A 24,520-nucleotide genomic window follows, 5' to 3' on the forward strand; every position below is an offset into this window, starting at 1 on the left:
AATGGAAGTGTGACAGATGCTGCAAGTGCTCCACTTAGAAACCATCCAGAAATTGCTCTGTCCTGTTATAAATTCCCCTCTGCTGCTGCCGATGACAGCTATCACAGCAGCGGCTCAGGGCAGCGTGTGGTAACAGTCATGCCACAGCCCTAAACTACCCAGCCTTTCATCTCGTCCAGGGAATGACTGTAAAACTGCATTTCTCTGGGGAACATATTGGTGGATACTTATGTATTGAAGTCTGAAGTGGGGCCCTAAAAATAAGCAGCTCTGCCTCTCTCCTGGTAGCACATCTTACCCCGATGGAGCAGTCTTTGCTGTGCCTCCGCTTTTGGGATGCTGGAGCTTTTTTAATGGTGAATTTGCTGTTCCACCTGCACATTTGTGTTTACTTTGGCCCAAGCATACCTCCTTCCTGCTCTCCCAGGTTGTCCCGGTATCTGATCCAACCTGCCATTGTTTTTATCGCTTTACAGAAGGAAATTTCTCCCCACACCAGGGCAATGGGTTGTGGAATTAACCCCGGGGGACCCTGTGCAGCAGGACAAACCCGTTCTGGTGGATGGCTGGATTTGAGGGGTGGGAGCGCGTTCCCCAGCAGCAGCATGATTCACTGTGGTTCCTCTAGGAGAGCCACGATCCCACGGCTCCGGGATCCCATGGCTCCATGCTGGGGTTCCCTCCAGGCGAAGCAGCAAGGGCTGTACAAGTTCTGCAGGAAAAGGCAGGGCTGGATTTGTAATTTGGATCTGACAGAGCCTTTTCTGCCGACCAAGGGGCGATGGTTACACAGGCACCACGTGTGTGGAAGGACCTGCACCCATTTGCACACCGGGCAGGCAGGGAATGCCACCATGGCAGGGCAGGAGTTTGTGTGAAGGGGAGCAGAGCAAGACCCCAAGCCTCTGCCCAAGCAGCAGCTGTGCTGAGTCACATAAAATAGGAAACAAGGTGTGAAACAGAAGCTTTGACAACCATCAGGGATTCTTCCTGACCTGATGGTCACATCCGGATGGGGTCCAGCTCCCCTGACTCCGGTCACACACCTCCCTAGGTAGGCCTGTGTCTGAGCAGCCATCTGTCTGTCTGTCTTTTTGTCTCCTTTTGCCCATCCATGCTCCAACTGCAGGCAGGGTGTCACAGACACTGGCCAATGGCAGGGACAGGGAGTTAGTGCCATGCTGCCCAGTGGCAACAGGGCACTGAATATACTGGGGGCTCGAGGGCAGGAGCGTAGGGCATTGCACCGACCCTACTCTTGGCAGCCTGTGACCCCTGCAGGGGCTGCAGACACTCCGTGCCTCCTGACACCCCCTGCCTGGCCCAGCCTTGGTCTTTAGGGTTTTGCGTCAAGCAACTTCACCGCTGCCGGTGCTGCGTCTCCGCTGGGCAGCTGGACTTGGGCTGGGGGCCCTGAGCCTGCAGCAGGCGTCAGGGCTGAGGTGGGGTGGCACGAGCTGTGCTGAAGGAACCCCACGAGCTTCCCCATTCTGCAAGCGCGGGCGCAAGAAGGGGCATGAGACTTTCCCGGGCAGGAAGGTCCCAGCACCCCTGGGGTCCCCGTCAGGTACAGCCCAGCAGCCAAACAACATCTCCCACCGGCTGGCACAGCCCACCGCGGGAAGGCTGCGAATTTGGCCGTGGGGGAGACGCTGCGCCGGCCGAAGGCAGCCCGCCTCGCCGGGCAGGGCAAGGGCACCGGGCAAGCACCGGGCAGGGCAAGAGGCAAGCTCCGGACGGTCCCCGGGCGAGCCGCGGGGGGGCCTCGGGGCGGCGGAGGAGCCGAACTCGGGCAGTGCCCGCCCCGGCCTCCATGTCGCGATCCCGCCCTCCGCGCCCCGCCCCCGCCGGTCCCTGCCGGCGGCGAGCGGAGGCCGGGGGCCGGTGGCCATGGGGCCGCCCGAGGAGGCGCGGGCGCGGCTGGCGGGCTGCGGGCAGAGCCACCTGCTGCGCTTCTGGGCCGAGCTGGGCCCGGCGGAGCGCGGGGCGCTGCTGGCCGCGCTGCCGCCGGAGCTGGGCGAGCACTGCCGGCTGGCGGCGGCGGCCGGGGCCCGCCAGCGCGGCCCGCCGGAGCGCCTGGACGGACGGATGGAGCCTCTCCCCGCCCGCCTGCTGGGCAGCGCCCGCCGCAGCGGCCCCGCCGCGCTGGAGCGCTGGGAGGCGGAAGGTGAGCGGGGCGCGGGAGGGGGCGCGGGGGGGGGCTCCGTCCCGGCGGGCTCCCCAGCGCCGCCCGCCCCCCGTGCCAAAACCGCTGAGGTTTGCCCTCGAAAACCACCCGGGGCTGCCTGAAGCCCGGCTGGCCGGGCCGGGCCGGGTCCCTGCCCCGGCGCGGCAGCCACAACCGCCCCGCGGAGCCGTGGCCGGCGCGGGGTCCCGGGGCAGGGCCGGGCTGTGCGGCGGCACCCGCGGGGTGGCAGCGGGCTTGGGGCCGGGCAGGGGGGAGGCCAGGCGGGCGGGGAGGGGAGAGATCGGGGGTTCCGGCTGTACCGGGCCCTGAGCGCGGCAGGGGCTGCGGCGGCACTTCGGGGCTGAGGCGCGGGATTTCCGCTCTGGGCTGTTAAATCCCGTGGATGGGGCGGGCGAGCGCGTGGTCGGCGGGACGCGGGGTGAGGCCCCGGGGAGGGGGGCGCGGGGGGGTCCCATCGCTGCCGAGGCCGGGGGCTGCGCGGCGGCACAGGGCCGCCCTCCCGGAGCGCTGACGGGTGCGAAGGCAGGTGCCGTGTTAGCGCGGGGGCTGGCACGGAGCCCCATCCAAGGGGGGAGGGAGACGGGATCTGGGAGCAGAGCGGTCGGGCAGTGTGGAAGAAGCCCAGGAAAGCCCAACATTCTTGGTTTTTGGAGCCCGGTGGATGCTGGCGGCTTTTCCTGGTCACCCCGTGGGCGTGTGAAAGATGGGGGTGATGGGGGAGGTGGTGGCTGGGTGTGGGGGGCTGTTCTCCCCCCGCAGCACGTACGTCTTACACTGACATCCTGTGCTTTTTTCCAAGTGCACACTCTATTTCATTTATTTACAAACGTTCAGACGTGTCTCCCCTCCTTCCTTGTATGCTGTTAAAAAATAATCATCATTAAAAAAGGGAAGCCAGAAAAAACGCGCTGTGGTTGGAGAGACGCTTGTGTAAATTGTGGCAAGTGTCTGCACAGCCTTGACCCAAACCTGCCAGCAAAGAGGTGGGGGGATGCGTGGGGCAGGGGAGTAAACATTTCCAAACGAAAATAGAAGCAGCGGGGTCACAGGGCAGGGGAGCTTTTCTTCCGCATCAGACTCTGCTCCTGCGGCTGAGAGGGGATGGAGGGAGCAGGAGGAAACTCTGGTGACCCAGAGGCCACGTGTGCTCAGTTAAACCAGTATTTCCAGCGGCCGTGCTGACATCTCCAGCCGAGCAGAGGAGGGTGTCAGTGCCCTGCCGGTGTCGTGGCCGCTGCCCAGCCCTAAGCTGGCTTTGGTAGGGGACCCGCTTGGATGGTGGTCCCTGCCTTTTGCTTGAGGGTGTTGCAGTGAGGAGGAAGGGAACCCGTGTATTCTAGTGGCTGGTGGGTCTAGGTCAGGGCTGCACAGTTAAATTTAAGAATTTTACCAAACTGGGTCCTTCGTCTAACGCCGTGCCAGGCCAGCAAGGAGCCAGTGTATCTGCCTTGTGCTGCCGTCTGCAGCAGGGAAGGGAAGGCAAACTGGGCCGGGCTGGCCTCACTTGCTGCCAGCGGTGCTTGCAGGAGTCCAGAAGGTCCAGCGTGGTTGGGACCACCAGCACCACGCACAAGTCACCTGGCCCCGATGTCCGGCTGGCCCCAAGCCACATCAGTCCTGCAGGCAGCGTTTTTTAATTTCTACCAGGAGAGGGGGACACGGTTCTTCTGTTTCCCTTTGGTTTGTTTTTGTGATCCATTTTAATGCTGGAGATTGGAATTGGCCTTTGGTTTTATTTCCCAGGGGAGGACAATCAGGAGCGAGACTTTGTGCCGCTGAACCCGGGCAGCGCTGGCTTGTCCCTGCGGATGTGGCCTCATCCCCGGATGCGTCCCTGTGGCCCTGCATGGCTTTTCCCAGAAGAGCCGCTGGCGGTGGCACAGGCTTTGTGGGGATTGTGGGCTCCTGAGGGATGCAGGCTCCAAAGGCTCTCGGTTCCAGCGAGCTGCTGGCGGTGCCGAGCTGGATGAGAGCAGAGGGAGCGGTCCCGAGCGCTGCTGGCCGTCCCCGAGGCTGGGCAGCTGGGAGAGCCCTCGGCTGCGGGGCCGGGGTCTCCCCGGGGCTGAGCTCGACCGTGCTCTACCCAGGGGTGTCCGTGTTCCCAGCGGCTCCCACCTGCAGCGCGTCCTCTGCAAAGACTGAACAACCGAAATGACGCCTCTCCCTTCCCCCTGCCCCCTTTTTTGTGATAAAAATGGTGGTTAAAAGAACCAGGCAACTCAAAACTTAGTCTTGGCAACAGCCAAGGTATTTTTTAATTGTTAAAAAAAAAAAAAAAATAGCATTATTATTGTCTCTGTGACAGTACAGCTCAGCCTGGTCAGATTTGCTTTCAGATCTTAAATAGAAAAATTAAGCAATCACGTTTTTGTGGGCAGCCTTAGAGGTGATGTTGTAGGTCAAGCATAGACACTTTTACATTCTGTAAATGTTTTATTAATGAAATCTTAACTCCTGGGCGTGGGCCACAGTGTAGCTCCCGTTTCATCAGAGCATTTGCTGAGCCGTGCCGGTTAGCCGACTGCCCTGAAAAATTAAGGATTTGGGGTTTTTTGCTTTATTCTCTTGCTGACTGCTGTTGTGATCGGGCTGATGCAGGAGAATTCCGTCTGTTCTTGCAAGATCAATCTGTTCTTCCTGCAAAATCTATTTTTTTTTTACTTTCTATGCAGAATAAGACTTACTGCAGCATTGCTGGCTATCTAACAGCCAACACATCTTCCCTTTTTTGTTTGGTTCGGCTGTTCGGATTTCTCATGCTGCAGAAAATAAGGTGCGTGGTTTTTCGTGAGGGATACATATTTCCATTTACTGCAGGAACGTGCAGCAAGATGAGTCAGTTGTTATGAACTTTAATTGTGAATATTAGTAGTTTTACAGCTGGTAAGTCAGAGCAGACCTACTTACTCAAATTTGGGGGGATGTTCGTTTTCATGGGAACCTAAGATCAGAACCTTGGAAAAACTCCCCGGTAGTTGTAGGGTTGCATCGTAAATAACTGGGAATGCCATAAACGATGGGAAGGAGAGTTGCCTTGCTGGGTTTTTCACGTGTGCTGTGGTCAGCCCTCTCACGCGAATACAGCCCCCGTCAGGCTGCTGGATTTTGGGAAGAGAAAAAGAGAATGAGGCCGCTGATGTTATCAGTGGCATTGCTTTGGACTCGGGTTCATCCTGCTTAGGTCGAGGTTTCGTCCCCGCAGTGAGAGGCCCCTCAGGGAGGTGGGTGTGAGATGCCAAGTCACCATTGGGCAGATCCCATCCCAGAGAGTTGTGATCAATGGGGTGAAATCCTCTTGGCGGCCGGTCACCATTGGTGTCCCTCAGGGCTCAGTTCTGGGGCCAGTTTTGTTTAATATCTTTATCAATGATCTGGATGAGGGGATTGAGTGCACCCTCAGTAAGTTCGCAGATGACACCAAACTGGGTGGGAGAGTTGATCTGCTGGAGGGTAGGAAGGCTCTCCAGAGGGCCCTGGACAGGCTGGATCCATGGGCCAAGGCCAACTGTGTGAGGTTTAATAAGGCCAAGTGCCGGGTCCTGCATTTCGGTCACAACAACCCCCAGCAACGCCACAGGCTCGGGGCAGAGGGGCTGGAAAGCTGCCCGGCAGAAAAGGACCTGGGGTGCTGGTGGAGCCAGCTTAACATGAGCCAGCAGTGTGCCCAGGTGGCCAAGAAGGCCAACAGCATCCTGGCTTGTATCAGGAACAGCGTGGCCAGCAGGAGCAGGGAAGTGATGGTGCCTCTGGACTGGGCACTGGTGAGGCCTCACCTCGAGTGCTGTGTCCAGTTCTGGGCCCCGCTGTACAAGAGGGACATTGAGGTGCTGGAGCGTGTCCAGAGGAGAGCGACCAGGCTGGTGAGGGGTCTGGAGACCAGGGCATGTGAGGAGAGGCTGAGGGAGCTGGGCACGTTTAGCTTGGAGAAGAGGAGGCTGAGGGGAGACCTCATTGCCCTCTACAGCTACCTGGGAGGAGCCATCTCTGGGCCAGCCCCGTTTTAGGGGAGCGGTGCCAGCCCTGACACCCCTTGAGTTGCAGCCAAGGATCCCAGCGGCTTGTGCTCGATGCTGCGTGACAAAGTGGGACCTCGCAGGCTTTTTCGATACAGCGTTGGCTCCAGAGCTTCACGGGAGTGATGCCCCTTGGTCGCAGTCTGTTGCTGTGCGTCAAGCTCGAGTTGGAGATGGGTGGGATGTGGTCCATTGCGCTGGGACCAGAGCGTGCGCGTGGGCGCCAGCCCGGCGCGGCTGCAGCAGGGATGGAGTGGGGCAAGCGCCTGACTTGGTCCACTCGCACCCCGCAGCAGCGCTCCCCGAGCTGCGGCAGCTGAGACCAGCAAATGCCAAGTTCAGACCTCAGACAGCTTTGTTTTAAATCAATGTGAAATACTTTAGCTCAAGCGATTTCTGTTCTAGATTATGCAGGGTTTTTAAAATGTTTTTATTGCCTTTTTGAAACAGAACAGTTTGGAAGTGTCCCGCAGGGGATTTTTTTTAGATCTTTTTTTGATCTCCATAAATCCTTCTCTTCCTTAATTTTTTTTTTTTTTTTTTTTTTTTTCCTCTGGGCCGTTTTGGGTCGGGTTTGGTGGAAGGAGCCCACCGGCCTGGTGCAGTGCTGCTGCGGCGCTGCCCCAGCCCTGCGGGACGGCCAGGCTCAGGTAAGGGTGAGCACTGCGGAGCGTGGGGCAGTGCTGTGTCCAGGTGTAAGGGACGGAGTGTAAATTCCCTGCCGAGGGGCAGGAGCCCCTCCAAGCCTTCAGTGGAACGCCTGGAACACTCGCAAGGAAATAAATAACGCAGGCCTGGCCTTCAAAGAACCGATAAGGCTCACGCTTCTGGCGCCTGAAAGTGTGGGAGACCTGTCTGGTGAAGCCAGGATAGTTCTGCCACTCGTGTGGTGAGCTCGCTAGTTCTCAGTTCTCAAGGCCATTGTGTCCGATGAGTGACCTTTGCTTCGTTATCTGCGAAATGCATATGGAAGCGCACACCCTGCATATGCCAATGACGATTATAGAGATCATGCTAAACATGGATGACCATGGCACTCGTCTCTCCACCCACATCGTGCCACACGTCACCTGGGAGAAGGGAGAAAGCCCAGAGGAGGCTGTCCTGGGCAAGGGGGGTGGGCCGTGCTGATTCAGCAAACAGAAAAGGGGAAAATAAGTGCCCCTAGGGAACAAAGAAGAAACGAAGGAGAAGATACTGCCTGGGAAGATTCTTCCCAAGAAAGAAGATTGTGCCTGGGAAGATTTTTCCAAGAAAGAAGTTGTTTATGCCTGGGAAGATTCCCTGAGAAAGACGCTGGAACCAGGGCCGGTGATCTCTTTATCTCTGTCTTTTTCTCCGTCTTTTCCTTTCTCTATCCCTCAGTTTCTCTTTTCTCTTAGAATTGTTAAGTAACGGTTAGAGTTGTGAAGTAACGACCTTAAGTATGACCTCAAATACCGCTCGCCGTAGGTTGTCCTACAGCTGTTGTTCAGTGACGCGATGCACACCTCACCACTTGCCATCATTTGTTATGTACCTGACCACTTATCGTGGACTTGTGAAGACCGACACTAACCATTTTGGTAAGCTAATAAATGTTTCCATGTGGGCCTTGAGATTTATCTCACCTTAGTCTGCACGGCTGAGAGTTAACGAATCTGAAGTCACTCACCCTCCCTCTTTCCTGGGAGTGGGACGTGACACCAGGCAGGGGGTTGATGGAGGTCGACGATGAACGTGCTGCAGCTGCACCGTGCCTTGCTCTGCCCAGTCAGTGTTATCCACGCAGTGTCCCCACCTGGAGCGGACCTGAGGGGGATGTGGCTGGGCACGTTGATTTTACTAACCCCGTGCCTCAGCCTTCAACAGTCCAAGGCTGTTCAGATCGTTAGAGAGTTTCAGGTTTGCTTTCCTGGGGAACTGCCGGTTGTCTTGATGCTGGAGGAAGGTTGTATGTTTCCTTCCATGCTGCTGCCCTGGTGGCCCTCCACACTGGTGCCCTGGGGCACTGGTGTGGCACAACTGGTGCAGCTGTGTGGTGCAGCCAGGTATCTGCTTGCATCCTGAGGAGCAAGCTGGAGCCAGCTGGACAGTGACGTGTGTATATGTGTATATATATATATCTATCTCTCACCACCTTAGGTCTTCTGCCCAGTAGGATGCACTCACTGGGCTTGCTGGGCCTGCGCAGCTGCACGTGGTGGTCTCACGCTGCCGTCTGGTGGTACTCATTCAGCCTTGGGCAGCTGTGGCATGATGACATTGAGTCCTTCCCATCACCACGTTTCCAGGACCGTGTCCATCTGCTGTGGGTTTTAAACGCAGTTGGGAATCACTGGGAAAGTGACTTATCCAGTGTCATCCTTGCCCATGGGAATGACAGGAAGGACACTCTCGCCAGTGGTCGTGGCCAAGGGCTTTTCTTTGCTCAGACGCTGCTATTTATCTTGTTTTAGGAGAGACATTGTGGTGGAGAGGCCAAGATTAGGCTTGCTCAGGCATAGATTGGCCAAGCGAAATGCATTTCCTTGCGGAGTGGTGAGTCAGCTCCCCGTGCTGGTTGAGCTCAGCAGGACTGTGACAGTTGTTATTCCTTTTCCTGGGATAAAGGAGGGGAAGGGAATGGGCAGGATCCGTGCAACGCTGTCCTCACTCGTGGTAGCACTCACTGCTTCAGCTGCAGCCGTGACTGTCCTCTCCCTGCTCTGCCGCAGGACAGGGGGTGGCTGCCACAACAGAGTGACCCAAACTGAAGAGTTTGGCTTTCGTTTCTAACCGCGATCACTTTCCCTTCCTCTCCCCACTGGTGATTTTGTCATCACTGCTGACCCTGCCACTGGCCTGTCATTCCTCCCCGCTCCATCCCGCAGCTGTTGCTCCAGGGCACGGCGATGGTGGGGCTGGTCCTAGCAGGGATGTGGACCCAAGAGCCGGCTGGGTGCTGAGCACCCCCAGCTAGCCTGGTGCTGGGCTGGCTGTCAGTTTGCTGAAACTCTGCGTCTGCGTGGGGAGGAGAGAGAAGGGAGGGGAGAGCGGCCTGATGGGAAAGGATGTTTTCCCCAGGTTTGTGTTCCCGAGGGCTGTGTGGCTGCCGCGAGCCAGGCTGGTGTGCAGGGCGCAGGTCTCACCCGCGCGCTTCCCTCCTGTGCCAGTTTGTGCCTCTTTGCCAGGTCTCGGTGGGGGACAGCCACCACCCGAGCCGGTGCCGGAAGGCCTGGAGCCATGCTCCGGCTGCCCCTTACTCGGGCCCTTCCCGTGACGGAGCTGTGCTCTGGCAATCGCCTGCCGAGCAGGCGGCGGCAAACCATGGCCGAGGACCAGGGCAAGTACTAGTGCCGTATGTCATACCTTAGAGCCCCTGCTCTGTGCCGTAAGTCTTTTGCAATGGGAAGTTCAGTAAAGGTGCAGAGGAGCTGCTAACTGCTTGGGGTTTGTTGTGTAAGATTGTGCTTGTTTTATTTTCATCGCCGTACAGCTCACCCAGTGCTATCCTCTGTGCCTTTTAAGTTTAGAGCCATACAAGCTTCCCCCTCTATCTGAGGACCTCCTGAAACTTTGAAATCCCAGGACTTCCACCTTTAGCACAGGTTTCCCCCGGGAGAGCTCTCCTAATCCCACTGGGAGCGGGAGGGTGGACTGCAGGTCTCCAGAGGTGGCCCTGTGAGCTCACAGGCTCTGCAGCGGAGCGACGGCAGGGCTGCCTGAGCGGCTCCCTTCGGTGTGCCTGGGCGGGCGTTACCGGCCTTTTAGGCAGAAACATGGCGTTACTGCTGTGGTGGGACTGAAACTTGTAAGCATGGGGAGGTCAATAGCATTGCTGCAATGTCATGGATGGCTGATGTCTGTTTTTATTGCTGAAAGCTAGATTTTTGAGCAGAATTAAAACCAAGTCAGGTTGTTAAAGCAGAAATTGGTATTTTCCCTCTATTGCTTATTTAAACAGCCAATTATTTAAAGATGAGCATGAAAACAATCCTGCTTGTCTTCTAATTTGGTATCTGTGGTCCCTGTGTCTTTCAGTCCAAGTCAGGAATTTTTTTAGTCCCAGATGTGGTTAAAAGTTGGGTGTTTGTCCTCTCCCCAGAGGTTGGGGTGAAGCAGTGTCAGGCTCGGCCATGGGGTGTTGACTTCGTGTGTTGGGTTGCAAAAGGCTCTGAGAGCAGCAGCAGAGCTGTGGCTTTTGACCTGGGCAGTCCCAGAGCTCAGTACGTTCCTGGAGGAGCACAAAGTGTTCCCTAAGGTGTTCTGGTTTAACACCAGCACAGGTTTAACTAAGCACCACGCAGCCGCTCGCTCACTCGCCCCCAGCGGGATGGAGGAGAGAACCGGAAGGGTAAAAGGGAGAAAACTCATGGGTTGAGATTAAGACAGTTTAACAGGGAAAGCAAAGGCTGTGCACGAGGAAAGCAAAACAAGAAATTCACTCACTGCTCCCCATCGCAGGCAGGTGTTCAGCCATCTCCAGGAAAGCCGGGCTCCATCACGCGTAACGGTGACTTGGGAAGACAAATGCCATCCCTCCGAACGACCCCCCCTTCCTTCTCCTTCCCCCAGCTTTCCATGCCGAGCACGATGCTCCACGGCGCGGGACAGCCTTTGGGCAGCTGGGGGCAGCTGTCCCGGCCGTGTCCCCTCCCAGCTTTCTGGGCACCCCCAGCCCTCGCCGGTGAGAGGCAGAAAAGGCCTTGGTGCTGTGCCAGCACTGCTCAGCAATAACTAAAACGTCCCTGTGTTATCAACGCTGTTTCCAGCACAAATCCAAACCAGCCCCATACTGGCTACTATGAAGAAAATGACCTCTGTCCCAGCCAAAACCAGCACATAAGGAAAAATCTTTCTCGTGGTTGTCAGTCGTTACTGTATTGCTGGCTTGAGAGAAGGCAGGGAACAAAGACAATGAGCCGGGTGTTTATTACGTGGTCTGGTTCTTCCCCAAGTCCTGGATTCTCCTGGTTTGTTGTGAGAGATGACACTCTTTTTAATTAGATTGTGGGAGTTGTGGCTTCTGCAGGCTTGGCTGTGTTAGTCCTGACTGCAGCCAAACAGAAGCTGAAGCACAAGTAGAGATAGTTGATTAAGGCAGATTCCAGAAGTGCCCACGGTTTACTGAAAATGATGAGACTTTGCTTGTTTGGAATGTAGAAACACTGGTGATAAGGGACCTCGGGAGGTCTGTGGTCCAACCCTGATTTGGAACAGGACCGTACCCCGCCCTAGGTCAGGTCAGCTGTGGCTTTATCCTTGAAGGGACCTTTAAGCCTTGAAAACCTGGAGGGACATTCCCCACTCTCCGGACAGAGGAAACTGCTGCATGGAAGAGGTGAAATGAATTTTTTCGTATTGCGTGCAGCGTTGTATTTCTCTCTGAGCTGCCAGCAGCAGACACTGCACTGGCAGCTTCTGGCTGTTGCCTGAGCTCTGCAGAAAGGCTCAGGAGAAGAGCACGGGGTGTTGATTACGTTTGTGGTTCTTACGTTCCCTTGGGGTTCTTTCTCCCATTTAGGCTTGCATCAGATCTCACAGAACAAGGTGGCAGTGCTGCTCCTGGCTGGAGGACAAGGAACTCGCCTGGGAGTGAGCTATCCCAAGGGCATGTACGACGTGGGGTTGCCCAGTGGCAAGACCTTGTATCAAATCCAAGCAGAAAGAATCCGCAAAGTGGAGCAGCTCGCGGGCCAGAGACACCACTGCAAGTGTGCTGTCCCCTGGTAGGTGACCTGGAGCCATAGACCTACTGTGCAGGGCTCTTTGCGTCGCAGTCTTGCCCACGTCGTCTTCTAGAAGCATTTTGCTGGGTGCCGGACGGAGACACATCAGGGGAGAGCCTTTTGTCCGCAGGATGTGCGATGCCAGCAGCTGGGGGAGGGTGCGCAGGGGTGGGAAGTGACGGGTTCGTGTCTGCAGACCTGAGGGTCCGAGCACTGCCCTTGAATGGCTGACCACTACCCTCACTGCTGCACCATGCCGTCTTTTCAAGAACGGTCTGTGACAACGCTATGAACAGCACTTCCCGGTGCCTGTTTCAGATGCTTTGCAAGGGTTTTCATCCGTTTGTGCTGTGCTTCCTCAGATTCCTGCATGGAGGGAGAGATTGCCTAGAGCTCACCTTCCAAGGCCCCCTGCCTCCCCTTGCCTGCAATTTCTGCTGCAGCAAAAAAAGCTCTTCCCCTCGCAGCAGTAAACGCTTGTTGTGCTCCATTTTCAGGCCACCTCCTGCTGTTGTTGTTTACAGCTCTCTGCTGTCTCTCCTGGCCGCTCCTAGCTTTCAAAAGCCTTCAGGCTTCAAAAGAGACTAGCTCTGTGCAAGGTGCAAAATGTGAATTCCCGATGGGATGTGGTGGGTGAGAGAGAGGAAGGCACTGGGACAGGCTGCTTGGAGTGTTTTCGGCTAAGTGGTCTTCGTTAGACTACAAAGAGATACCTTTGTGAAATCACTGTCTGGTCTGAGCCAGGCTGGGGAAGAGTGAAAGAGCAGGTGTCAGAGGTCTTCAGGGTAGCACGTTGTTTTACAAATTGGAGATCAAAGGTGATTTGAGTCCATGTTGTGTTTCTTTCGGAAGCCATGCATGCATGGCCTGAATTGCAAACGCACCATCTCTGGTGCTGCTGGAAGCCAGGATTGGTGTTCGCAGGGTACAACATCTGCTGACGGTGTTCCTCTCCAGGGTACAACATCTGCTGACGGTGTTCCTCTCCAGGGTACAACATCTGCTGACGGTGTTCCTCTCCAGGGTACAACATCTGCTGACGGTGTTCCTCTCCCGGGGCTGAGGGGGCAGGTGGCTGCTACAGTACACCAGAGGCCAGGCTATGCTGTGCTGCAGAGGTGTAAATCAGGGGGAGTGCGAGGTCCAGGCTCTGCTGTGCAAGGGAGCGATACCCCTGGCATGCTGGCGGAGGACCCCTGTACCTGTGCCAATAGCTGCTGAAGTGCTTGCCAGGTAGATGATGAAGATGGCCCTTAGCCACAGTTGAAGAAGGAAAATATTGGAGGGAGAGAGAGCAGCAATGGAGCTGGAAGAAGAGGAGGAAACAGAGAAACTTAAGAGAAAAACAAACCGTGCAGGCAGCATTTGAAAATGCGGCTGTTTGCCTTGGCACAGAGGAGGTGCTGGCAGACTGAGCGGCTGGGGATTCGCAGCTCGGTCTCGGTACCTCATGCTGGTCAATGCTTCTTTAAGCTTAAGAAACTTAACATCAGCTCGAATCTAGGGTGAACGAGGCTGTTGTAGTGTCCTTTGCCTTGTTTTCCAGCTCATTCGTGTATCCAGATGTCATTCACATTTAGGGAAAGGCTCTTCTGTCGTGGCTGGAGCTAAGCCCGGGGGTAGAATTGTGCACAAGACCCTGTGCAGCCTTCCTGTGGGATGAGCGCCGGAGGAGAGCTCTCCGGCTCGGTCGCATACCGCAGGATACTGCAGTGTTTCTCATTTAACACTTTCGGGTTTCCTCCTTTTTACGTTTCATTTGTAGTTTGTCTTTTGCTTGTGCTTTTCTTGCTCATCGCTCAGCACCCGTTCCTTCCCAGGTATATCATGACGAGTGAGTTCACGCTGGGGCCGACAGAGGAGTTCTTTGTAGAACACAACTACTTCAACCTGGATAGGTCCAACGTGGTCATGTTTGAACAGAGGATGCTGCCCGCCGTCACCTTTGATGGGAAGGCCATCTTGGAGGAGAAGGGGAAAATTGCTATGGCTCCAGGTACCCTGCTGTTCCCTCTTACATGGTACAGTGATGGAATATACGTTGATAATTGTTACTAGCCATCATCCAGCCTCGGCACGTGGAGTAGTCAATGGAGGTCAGTGTTAATGCTTCTGATTAGCGTGGGAGGGTTCAATTAAGTGTTTCAGGCTGGTGATCAATAGTGTAGCAATCTCTGGTTAGTTCTTGCTGGAGATTTGCCCAGGGCACGTGTTTTTTGTGGAAGCCTGGGAGTACTGGCAGGATTAGGAGTGGTGCAGGTTAGGAACAACGTGCGTCGGCAGGGCTGTGCGCGAGGTCCCTGGGGGGCTGCCTCCCAGGGGTGAAGCTGTCAGGAGCCGGGCTCCTATTTGAGGCTGGAAACGGGTAAAAAAGCAGCAAGAAGATTTACTCTAGCCAAAATGAATGGCAGTGTCTCACCAAGTAAAGTTCTCGTCTTCTCTTAATCTGGACACCGTAAGAAGCTCGGTGGAGGCAGCCTGGTTGGGGCCGTATTGCAGTGATGCGGTTTTGTGGCCTCAGAGTGGTTTTCCTGAGCTGACAGGGGTGTCAAAGGAGGAACCGTGAAAGGGCGATCTGCGATGGGCAGACGTGCAGGTGTCTTTTGTGCAGCTGCAGTTCAAACCTTTAAAAAGGCATTGGGAAGTTGCAGGGGGGAAGACAAACAGAGAATAAGATTTTTTTTAGTCTCTTTCTCCGGGCTGAGTTTTAATTATGCTTTTGCTCTGCACTGGAAGAGAAGAAACGTAACAAGCTTTTCCAACCCTCTGCGTAATGTTTTGCCCTTTAGTGTTCACCTTCTGAGGATAAGGCTTCATAAAGTCCTGTAACGCTTGTCTGTGAGGCCGGTCCCCACGGTCCCACGCTGCAGGTGAGGGAGCTGGGGCCTGCAGGGGACCAGCCTTGCCTGAACTGTTTTGCAGAGCGGGAAGTAGAATCTGGAAGCACTGACTCTTGGCTAGAAAGCATTCCCTGCTCTCCTGTTAAAGAAAGTTTGTTCAGGACTTTCAGCTTTTGCTCTTAGCTGCAAAAAAACCTGCGAAGTCACTAATTAACCGGGGCTTTCTCTTTTCTCTTGCATTGTAGATGGCAACGGTGGCTTATACCGTGCTTTGGTGGATAATAAGATCTTGGACGACATGAAGCAGCGTGGAATCCAGTATGTGCACGTATACTGTGTGGACAATATCCTCGTGAAAATGGCAGATCCAGCCTTTATAGGCTTCTGTGTTTCCCAAGGGGCAGATTGCGGTGCAAAGGTGAGGTGGTGCTAAGCTGGGCCGTTTTCCCACCGAGGGTTAAGGTCTGATTACGCTTGGAAGCTGCTGGCCGGGGTGAGCTTAGAAGAACCGGGGTGTTCGGCCCTCTGTTCCGCAGCACACTTCAAGCGGATTTAGAGGAGCCGCTTGCTGCCTGCGTTGCATTCAGAATCCCTGCCTGCGGGTGTCCTCCTCCCCTCTTCCTAGAGTACTGCGGAAAATAAACTTCAATTAGAGCAGGGACGGTAACTGCACAGGAAACTACAAACTGGAATTGCTTCCCCTTTGTGCCCTGCCCGTTCTGCAAAGGCACTTGGGCTGTCTAGAAGCCATATTGGACTGGGTTGTGTTTTATAAATGCACCTTCAAGTCTAAGGTAGGCATTCCTTTATGCCCCGCTGTGGAAGGTGGGGAAAGCCAGACCAGCCTGGTTTTGTCATCTGTCCTGGTTTGGGCTGGGCTGGACACTAAATTGGTTCTGTTTTGCCTCAAACCAGGACATCACCCTAAAGCAGCAGGTGGCTGAGGAGAGATTTATATTACTTTAATCAATAGCAGTGTTCATGCAAACAGGGAGCTGAAGGCTAACAGCTGCAAACATTTTTCGTTTAACGCCAGGTCCCAGTCCTTGATAAGAAAAACGCCCCACAGTATGCTGGTTTCTTTTAATTGCTTTGTCTTCTGAGCGTCTGTGCAATTTAGCGGTCGAGTACTGGGTTTTAGTCCCAGTTGTTGGGCACGGCGTGCCTCCAGGCTACTCCGTACACCCAGCACTGCCTGTGCTCCTGAGGTGCTGGAGGGTCAGCGTGCACCAGTCCTGGAGGGTTGTTTGTAAGCGGGAGTTGGAATAGTGCTGATGTTTTCTTCCTCCTTGTAATAGTCCTCCGTCCCGTGGCTGCAGGTGGTGGAGAAGGCGTACCCCACAGAGCCTGTTGGGGTGGTGTGCTGTGTGGATGGCGTCTACCAGGTGGTGGAGTACAGTGAGATCAGCCTGGAGACTGCACAGCAGCGAAACCCCGACGGGAGGCTGACGTACAGCACTGGCAATATCTGCAACCATTTCTTCACGGTTGAGTTCCTGGAGATGGTGGCCCAGTAAGTTCCAGCAGACCCGCTGGGCAGCCGCGCAGCCCAGAAACGCCTCCAAGAGGGGGGGCGTTCCCATTTCCCACTCTGTAATTTCAGTTATAGTACCTCTTGCTCTGCTCTTCACCTCCCCTCTCCTCCAAACAGTTTGAAACAGCGGTGTGCCCCTTCTGACAGCCCCAGCATGCTCTTCAGGCCTTGCCCAATGAAGAGGTTGCATGCTTTGCTGTAGCTAAATCGATTGAGCTATACCAGCGCGTGACCTTCCCGGGCCTGCAAGGGTGAGCAGCCGTATGGGCAGCAGTGTGGTCAGTGACGTGGGCAGCGATGCAGCCCCACACTGAGGATTTTCAGTGGGAGTGTCACCCAAGCCATCCCTTGGGACAACGGAGCTTGGGGGAGAGGGTGAAACTGGGGCAGGACTCTGCACCTTGATGTTGGAAGACGAGGATGTGATGCTGGGGATTCAGCGAGCAGGAAAACGACCTTCCTGAAGAGCTTGATCCACCCTTGTGAGAGGGATCTGCTCTGCTCCGTTGTCATCCTGGTCAGATAACAATTTGGGTTACCTTTTTTTATCTCTGCCTGCAGTTTCAGCTCGACACTGGGTCCTCCCTCTCCTCTTGCTTTACCCTGTCCTGTCCCACTGGTGCAGGGGGTGCGGCTGGCTGGGCTGCTCTGCTCAGTGAGGTGTTCCCTCGGTGTGACTTGGATCAATTTGGAGAGAGCAACGCCCACAACAGTTGAGAGATGACCCAGAGCAGTAATAAACCATCCGCTTCCCAGAAGAGTACTCCTTTTTTCTAAATGGGCACAAAGTAAATGAACTTATTGCTTCTCCTTTTGCAGGAAATACGAGCCGCAGCTGAGGCATCACGTAGCCATAAAGAAGGTGCCCTACATTGACGAGGAGGGAAATCTGGTAAAACCGCTAAAACCGAACGGGATAAAGCTGGAGAAGTTTGTGTTTGATGTGTTCCAGTTCTCTAAGTTAGTGGTAGACATGATTTTATTTTTTTCTTCCCTTTCTCAATGTTTGTCTGAATGACTCGAGGTTGTAACAGACTCTGCCAGGGAGCGTGTGGTTTGTGGGTTGTTAGAAAGGCTGTTGTATCTACACCAAGCTCCAGCACAACATGCTCCCAGTGCGGTCACAGGGCGCTCGGCGGCAGCCACGCTGCTCTGACCATGCTCCCAGAACTGTTTGTTCCACCGAGGATGTGTTGGCTGGCCTGGCCTCTGCCAGCCCTCTGAAAGAGGGAAAAAAAAAAAGGAAAAAAAAAAAAAAAAAAAGAGATGAGGCGCAAAGCCAACATTTAATACAATTCAGACTCACAGAAATCGGGTCTTTCAGGATTGTGGCTTCCATGGCAACTGCAGCTCTGGTTTTCGGTGGGTGTTACAGAATCCCAGACTGGCAGGGGTTGGCAGGGCCCTCTGGAGATCACCCAGTCCCACCCCCGGCCAGAGCAGGGTCACCCAGAGCAGGTGGCACAGGAACGCGTCCAGGCGGGGTTGGAATGTCTCCAGAGACGGAGACTCCCCCACCTCTCTGGGCAGCCTGTGCCAGGGCTCTGCCACCCTCACAGCAAAGAAGTTCCTCCTCATGTTGAGGTGGAACTTCCCATGCTCAAGTTTGTGCCCGTTGCCCCTTGTCCTGTCCCCGGGCACCACTGAAAAGGGCCTGGCCCCATCCTCCTGACACCCCCCTTTCAGTATTTATCAGCGTTGATAAGATCCCCCCTCAGCCGTCTTTTTTCCAGACTGAAGAGACCCAAGTCCCTCAGCCCACGCCCTTTGTGCTCCAAAACCAGGTTGCTTGAGCACTGTGGGGCCGAGTTACTGTTGCCGTGGGGAACTGTCAGTGTTGACTTGCCAAGCTCTAAAACATAGCTGGGAGCGCTGTGATGTAGTGTTAGCGCAGTCAGGGGTACTTAGTGTTTAGGGAATGTGGGACTTTAATAATTTAGGAATTTAGGATAAGTGCTCTTATAATACCTATATTCCAAGGTCTCGAATTCAGCAATAAAGTTTCTGGTTTAGGCTGAAATAAATGGCAAAAAGAGACCGCAGGCAAACTGAATTATCTTTGTTTGGGGATAGTAGTTTTCTTTTTAGAGGATTACTTTAAGGTAGAGAGCTCAAGGTTTGAACTGGTCTCCGTTTCCTGACATATGTTCAGTAAAGAACCAAAGGCAAAAAACCATCGTGATGGAAACGGTGCTGAGTTCTGAGCTTTGAGAGGGCTCATTTGCAAGCGGTGATTCCTTGTGCTTTTTTAATAACACTGCAAAACCAGCTTGGCAGCTGCTCTTCACACGTGAAATGCAGAAACGCAGAGATGCTGCTGTGGCATTTTTGATTGCATTCCCGTTTCTGGTAAACAGCCGTACCTAACATTCAACTGCAAATCCTCCTATATTGCATATTCATCCCTGGGAACTGGTGTCCTCGGTTGATCCTTGCCTACAGGCTCCCAAGCGGAGCGGCTGTTTCTTGGAGCAGGGCTGCGGCGCTCTGATGGGAGCCACACAGCTGGGCGCTGGGTCCGAGCTTCAGGCATCGCTGCTCTCTCCAGCTTGCCGTGTTCTCAGCTGAGACTCTTTGCGCGTGAGTCTCCTAGTGCCTGGGGAGGTTTCTGGGGGATCTCTGCAGAACTCTTGCTTTTCCTCTCACCTTGTGCAGCTCTGGAGGGTCGTGAGGCTGCTGTTAGGTTCCCAAAGAGACCGGGCTTCTTGTGTTTTTCCATCATACAGCCCTGGTACTTCTTCGCTCTTCAGATGGGAGGTGGGCTTCCCTTAGCTTGACTGTCCCAGGCTGCATACATCGATGCTCCCTAAAATATATATGAGCCTGTCCCCATGAAAGCTGTTGTATCAACAGGGCTGATGGCTAGCTTTGTTTTTCGTTATCACTGTTTTCTCCCCCTTGTCGGTAGGAATTTTGTGGCATTTGAAGTTCTGAGAGAAGAGGAGTTCTCGCCACTAAAAAATGCAGACACAGCTGACAAAGACACTCCTACCACTGCTCGGCAAGCCCTCCTGGCCCAGCATTACCGCTGGGCTCTCAAGGCTGGGGCCAGATTTCTGGATGAAAATGGTTGCAGGATACCGGAGAAACTCAGGTACGGAGCTCTGTGACCTCTGCAGCTTCTTTGCCTGTGGCTGCCCAACCGTGCCAGCTGGGTAATGGCATGTACTGTGCTCTACAAAACCAGGCATTAGTTCGATCACAGGGTGACTTGGCATGGTTTTCATTCAGCTGGTCCTTTCTGAACATGCAGAGTAATGTCCGTTGCAGCTCCTGCTCCATCCGCGATCGTGAGTGCTCTACACAGTGCTCTGGAGTTTATCTCTGGCAGACATTCCTGCCCTTGGGGTCGTGAGTTGACTCCTTCTATAGGAGCTTGTTAGGCAGGGGCAGCCTTTTCCATCATTCTGGATCTGGCCAGCCCAAGGTATTGTAATTTGTAGTTCTCGCCAGCTTTTCTGAATATAGCCCCAGTGCATAAAGCCCAGCAAGATTCTCAGGTGGGCTTAGGGATCGGCTATTACAGCAATTACCAATTCAGATTCTTCCTGCATCACACTGAATGAAGAAGCTGCTTTTACTCCGTGGGGCTATTACTTCATCAGCTCATAGTTTAATAAACCCACAAGCTGTTCATCTTAACTTGAAAAGCACCTCTATAAAAGCGATGTTCTTGTTTTGATGAGAAACGTTTGGGAGCTGCTAATTCTGTTTTATATTCACACTTTGTGTTCGAATAATGCCTGGTGCATGTGAATATATCAAGTGTCTTATCCTTCTGGATATCCTGTTCTTGATGATCTTTTGAAGAAGATGCCCTGTTTTTTAAGCGTAGCAAGAGGTTAATCCTGTGTTCTCTTCTCTAGTCTCTCAGGAGCTGAAGACCCTCCAGCTGTGTGTGAGATTTCTCCGTTAGTGTCTTACTTTGGAGAGGTGAGAATAACTATGGAGGTATTTTTAAGAGTGTGCAGGTATGCATCTGATTTCCTTCCAAACACGACGGGGGATTTCTTTAGCCTGGGCTTGCTGGGAAGGGTAAGATCAAGGGAACTAGGACTCTTGAGTTCTCTTTGTGGTTCCATTATGGTTTACTCTTCATCAGTTTGTTCACTCTCAGTTTTAGCCATCTGTAAAATGAGATTTGCAACAAGGCTGCACAGTTTCATTGAGACTCACAAATACTTTGAGATCTTCTGAATAATTCAACAAGGGCAAGTGCAGGGTGCTGCACCTGGGGAGGAATAACCCCCCGCACCAGGACAGGTTGGGGATGACCTGCTGGAGAGCAGCTCTGTGGAAAGAGACCTGGGAGTCCTGGGGGACAACGGGATGCCCATGAGCCAGCAATGGGCCCTTGTGGCCAAGAAGGCCAATGGCATCCTGGGGTGCATCAAGAAGAGTGTGGCCAGCAGGTGGAGGGAGGTCATCCTCCCCCTCTGCTCTGCCCTGGGGAGGCCGCACCTGGAGCACTGGGTCCAGTTCTGGGCTCCCCGGGCCAAGAGGGACAGGGAACTGCTGGAGAGGGGACAGCAAAGGGTACCAAGATGCTGAGGGGACTGGAACACCTCTCTGATGAAGAAAGGCTGAGGGACTTGGGGCTCTTCAGTCTGGAAAAAAGACAACTGAGGGGGGATCTTATCAATGCTGATAAATACTGAAAGGGGGGGTGTCAGGAGGATGGGGCCAGGCCCTTTTCAGTGGTGCCCGGGGACAGGAGAAGGGGTAACGGGCACAAACTTGAGCATGGGAAGTTCCACCTAAACATGAGGAGGAACTTCTTTGCTGTGAGGGTGGCAGAGCCCTGGCACAGGCTGCCCAGAGAGGTGGGGGAGTCTCCGTCTCTGGAGACATTCCAACCCCGCCTGGACGCGTTCGTGTGCCACCTGCTCTGGGTGACCCTGCTCTGGCCGGGGGTGGGACTGGGTGATCTCCAGAGGTCCCTGCCAACCCTATGGTTCTATGATTCTATGAAAAGTGCCGAATATTCAAATTACAAAATCCATGGGGTCACTGTATTCAGTTGTATGCTAATTTGTGTCCGTCTCCCATGGTGAGTGAATGAGAAGTGATGTGTGCATTGGCTTTAGAGAAACCACATCTTAGAATGGGTTTCTCAAGTTTGTCCCTCTGAAAATAATTGGTCCTGGGAAAGCTGCTGCCATTCAGTAGTGAGAAGAGGAGCTTCCCTGTGTTGGACAGACAGGGTGAGAATGAGTTGCAGGAGGATGTGGGGGCACCGTGGGGAAGAGTGATCATAAAACATTACATTTTTGCTAGGTTTGTGCATGCAGGTAGCAAACTCATCACAGTCAATTGTGATGAGTTACGACTGGGTTGTAAGAACGAAATGAAAACAAGGCAATTTAAGTTGACATTTCTTTGCTAGGATTATTCTAACGTGAGTTAAGGATGCGCCTTCCCATGCCTGACCCTCCCCAGGAAGCTTGTTTCTGAGATCCGTTGTTTTATGGTTCATCGGTGCTTGTCCTTCATGAACCCCAGGCTTGGGGCTGAAATGCTTTCCGTCTCTGCTCTGGGGAAACTCTTGCTGTTGTCTGTCCTTCCCAAGACCATTTAACTTTTGAGGACATTACGTAGACTTAAAAATACTGCGGGTAACCAGTCTGATGCATTTACCACCTAACGGTACTGTTTTCACACGTTCTCAGGGTCTGGAGGCGTACATGAAGAACAAAGACTTCCCTTCTCCCTTTGTACTCGATGAAAACAAAGCGGAAATGCTAGTAAATTCTTGAAGAGCAGGGAGGCCTTTCCCCCTGAAATCAGATGTCTGTCTGTCAGATCCATTGTAAGAACCGACATTACTAAAATGTCGGTATGAAGTGCGCTATTAAAAAAACCACATTGCTTCGCAGTGTCAGATTGATGCCAAATCCTTGCAGCAGCTGTGTTTACACACACATGCGTGCTCACCAGTTCTGTTTGGTAGCTGTGAAGGCTATGCCTTTTACCTCCGTCTGTTTTGTAGACTTGGATGTGAATGAAGATGAATACCTTGCAGGTACCAAACGGATTTTATATTTCTTCTTTGCTGTGCATACAATTATGTAAAAGAGCCAGTCATGGCCTAATAAATCAGCTTTGCTTTCAAGAAGATTAAATCTCTTCAGTGCCTTGTTAGGTATCTTCTTTGTGCTGGTGGGATCGAGAGGTTTTTTTGGTTTTATTTTTACATTGTGTGCACAACTGAAGAATCAGTTTGATCCGTCTTTCCCCTAATCCTGTGCTGGTTAGAAGATCCAGTTCAGCAATTGCATCCTCCAGCCAGCTCGCAGAGAGGGTCTGCTGTAGGTAGGGATGGTGCTGTGTGTAAGCGTTGCCTGAGGTGTGTTTTCCCAAGCAGAACAGTCTGGTTTGTGTGTCTAGGCTCGCTGGTGCCATTCCAAGAAAACATAAGTAAATATGCAGCTTAGTCTGATTGCTCTTTACAGCCGTAGTGACCTGTATTTTTTAATTAAAAAAAAAAAAAAGAAATAGATGATGTGAATTTTTTTCACAACAAGCCTCTGCTCTTCCTGGCTATAACAAACATTTATTTTGCTTTTCTGTTTTCTGTTTAATGTATACCATAGCTCTCAAAGGGGGACTCTTTTTAAAAGTGCCTGAAAGTAGTACGAGGTAGAATTTAACGCTTAACCAAAACCAAAAAAAGACTTAATCTCAGCATAACCAGCGTACACAGTAAAACACCAGCCTCTGCTTCTACAGTTTCCGGCCAGTTAGTTTTCCACCATTCTTTCACTTATGAAATAATTATTTAGGTGCCTTCCTTTTAAATATATTATTAACTGTAATGTAAAGTGTCAGCTAATTAAGGATGCTAATTGCCAGAACATTTCTAGCTTGTGAACTCATCCCTGGCCGAGGGATCCCAGGGTGGCCGTGATCCACAGCTGATTGTTCCTGTTCAGCCTTTGGATGCCGCCCCTCAAGCTTGTGCCAGGCGGGCGCCGGCGCTGGACACGCCAAAGCCCTTCCGCCCTTCCTGAGGGTGCTCTGGCTGGGCTGCCGGCTGGCCTTTGCTAGAGGAGCACTCTACTTTTACCCTAAACCAGGCGTTAAGGAAGGTGTGGAGGAAGGTGCCTCACCTGGAATGTTGTTATTTCATGCATCTGCCTCTGCAGAGGAATTGCCAATGCTATTTTATTAAACCTAAATCTTTTGAATAACTTCTGTGGCTTTCTGTAATTCCTGACGTGAAGCTGTATACAGAATGTTGGGGAAGTATAAAAATGGCTTTGAGGGTAAACACAGTTTGTAAGTAGGTGCATGTTTGCCAAAGAAAGCATCTAAATGTCAATGGCAGAGTTTTCAGGTATCGAGTGTATCTGCGTGCACCTAAGTAATGAGCCTTTTGCACATGCACACCAGCTAATGACCGTTCCGATTACCTCATTTTGCATGTGCCCCGGTAATTCCCATTTTTAGTATAAATTAAGTGTTTCTCCTTGACACTCAATTCTGTAATTATTTTCGCGCAGTGTTTTATGGGTCATTCCATTCCTGTCAGTCGGGTTTTATGTCTGAGAACAAACTGTGTTGTATCTTTGTGAGTATTGCTCGCTGGTACAGGTGCACGCTCATTTTACATTGCACTGTGCTATAAAGAAAGGATATTTCTTTTGCTCTTTCTAAAGTGCTTTCTCTGTTGAAATGTCAGTTCCAATGTGCTTTAATCATGTGTATGCTGAGCTGCTGACGTGGTTTTTAGAGGTTGTTTTCAAGGAGAAGCTGAATTAGAATGCTGAATGCCTTGTCTGTTGGGGTTTTTTTCTGTGACTCCTCACATTTTAAACTGGAACACAGAAAGACTCTTGAGAGAATGTTAAAAAAAAAAAAAAATAAATCTGTCCTGTATGTAACAAAATAATTCTTATGCATTATAAAATGAAAAAAGTACCTGAAACAAAGGGAGGTCCTGTTGTACTCCAGAAACCCTTGGACATTAAGCATTTTTACAATAAAGATGTTACTGTGATTTCTATGTGTCTGTCTGTGTTTCTTGTCCATGAGGAATATAGACTTGTTGTCTTTGTGCCTACGTGTCATGGGTGTTGTCACCACAGCTGCAGGACACTGAGACAGTGTCGCTGATGGCGTGGCTGGAGGCTGCAGTGCCCACGCTTCAGGTGTGCGGGGGGATGTGGGATCAGCAGAGGGTAATTCCTGACGGGGGTTGGCACTGTGGGATGTATTTTTCATCAGAAAACAGAGATTCTGTTCTTGCCTGCAAT

At 52.9% G+C, this 24,520-nt stretch overlaps 1 protein-coding gene across 1 annotated transcript; it reads left to right on the forward strand.

The window, feature by feature from the left end:
- The first annotated feature begins 1,857 nt into the window (after positions 1-1,857).
- On the forward strand, positions 1,858-24,258 carry UAP1L1 (UDP-N-acetylglucosamine pyrophosphorylase 1 like 1). Its single transcript, XM_054220894.1, has 9 exons — positions 1,858-2,167; positions 11,687-11,891; positions 13,712-13,887; positions 14,977-15,149; positions 16,051-16,244; positions 17,085-17,225; positions 19,174-19,359; positions 20,132-20,198; positions 21,935-24,258. The coding sequence occupies exons 1-9, from the start codon at positions 1,891-1,893 to the stop codon at positions 22,019-22,021; spliced, it is 1,506 nt and encodes a 501-aa protein (XP_054076869.1). The 5' UTR covers positions 1,858-1,890; the 3' UTR covers positions 22,022-24,258.
- The last annotated feature ends 262 nt before the right edge of the window (positions 24,259-24,520 follow it).

Source organism: Rissa tridactyla, chromosome 14, assembly GCF_028500815.1.
Source record: "Rissa tridactyla isolate bRisTri1 chromosome 14, bRisTri1.patW.cur.20221130, whole genome shotgun sequence".
Taxonomy (NCBI): domain Eukaryota; kingdom Metazoa; phylum Chordata; class Aves; order Charadriiformes; family Laridae; genus Rissa; species Rissa tridactyla.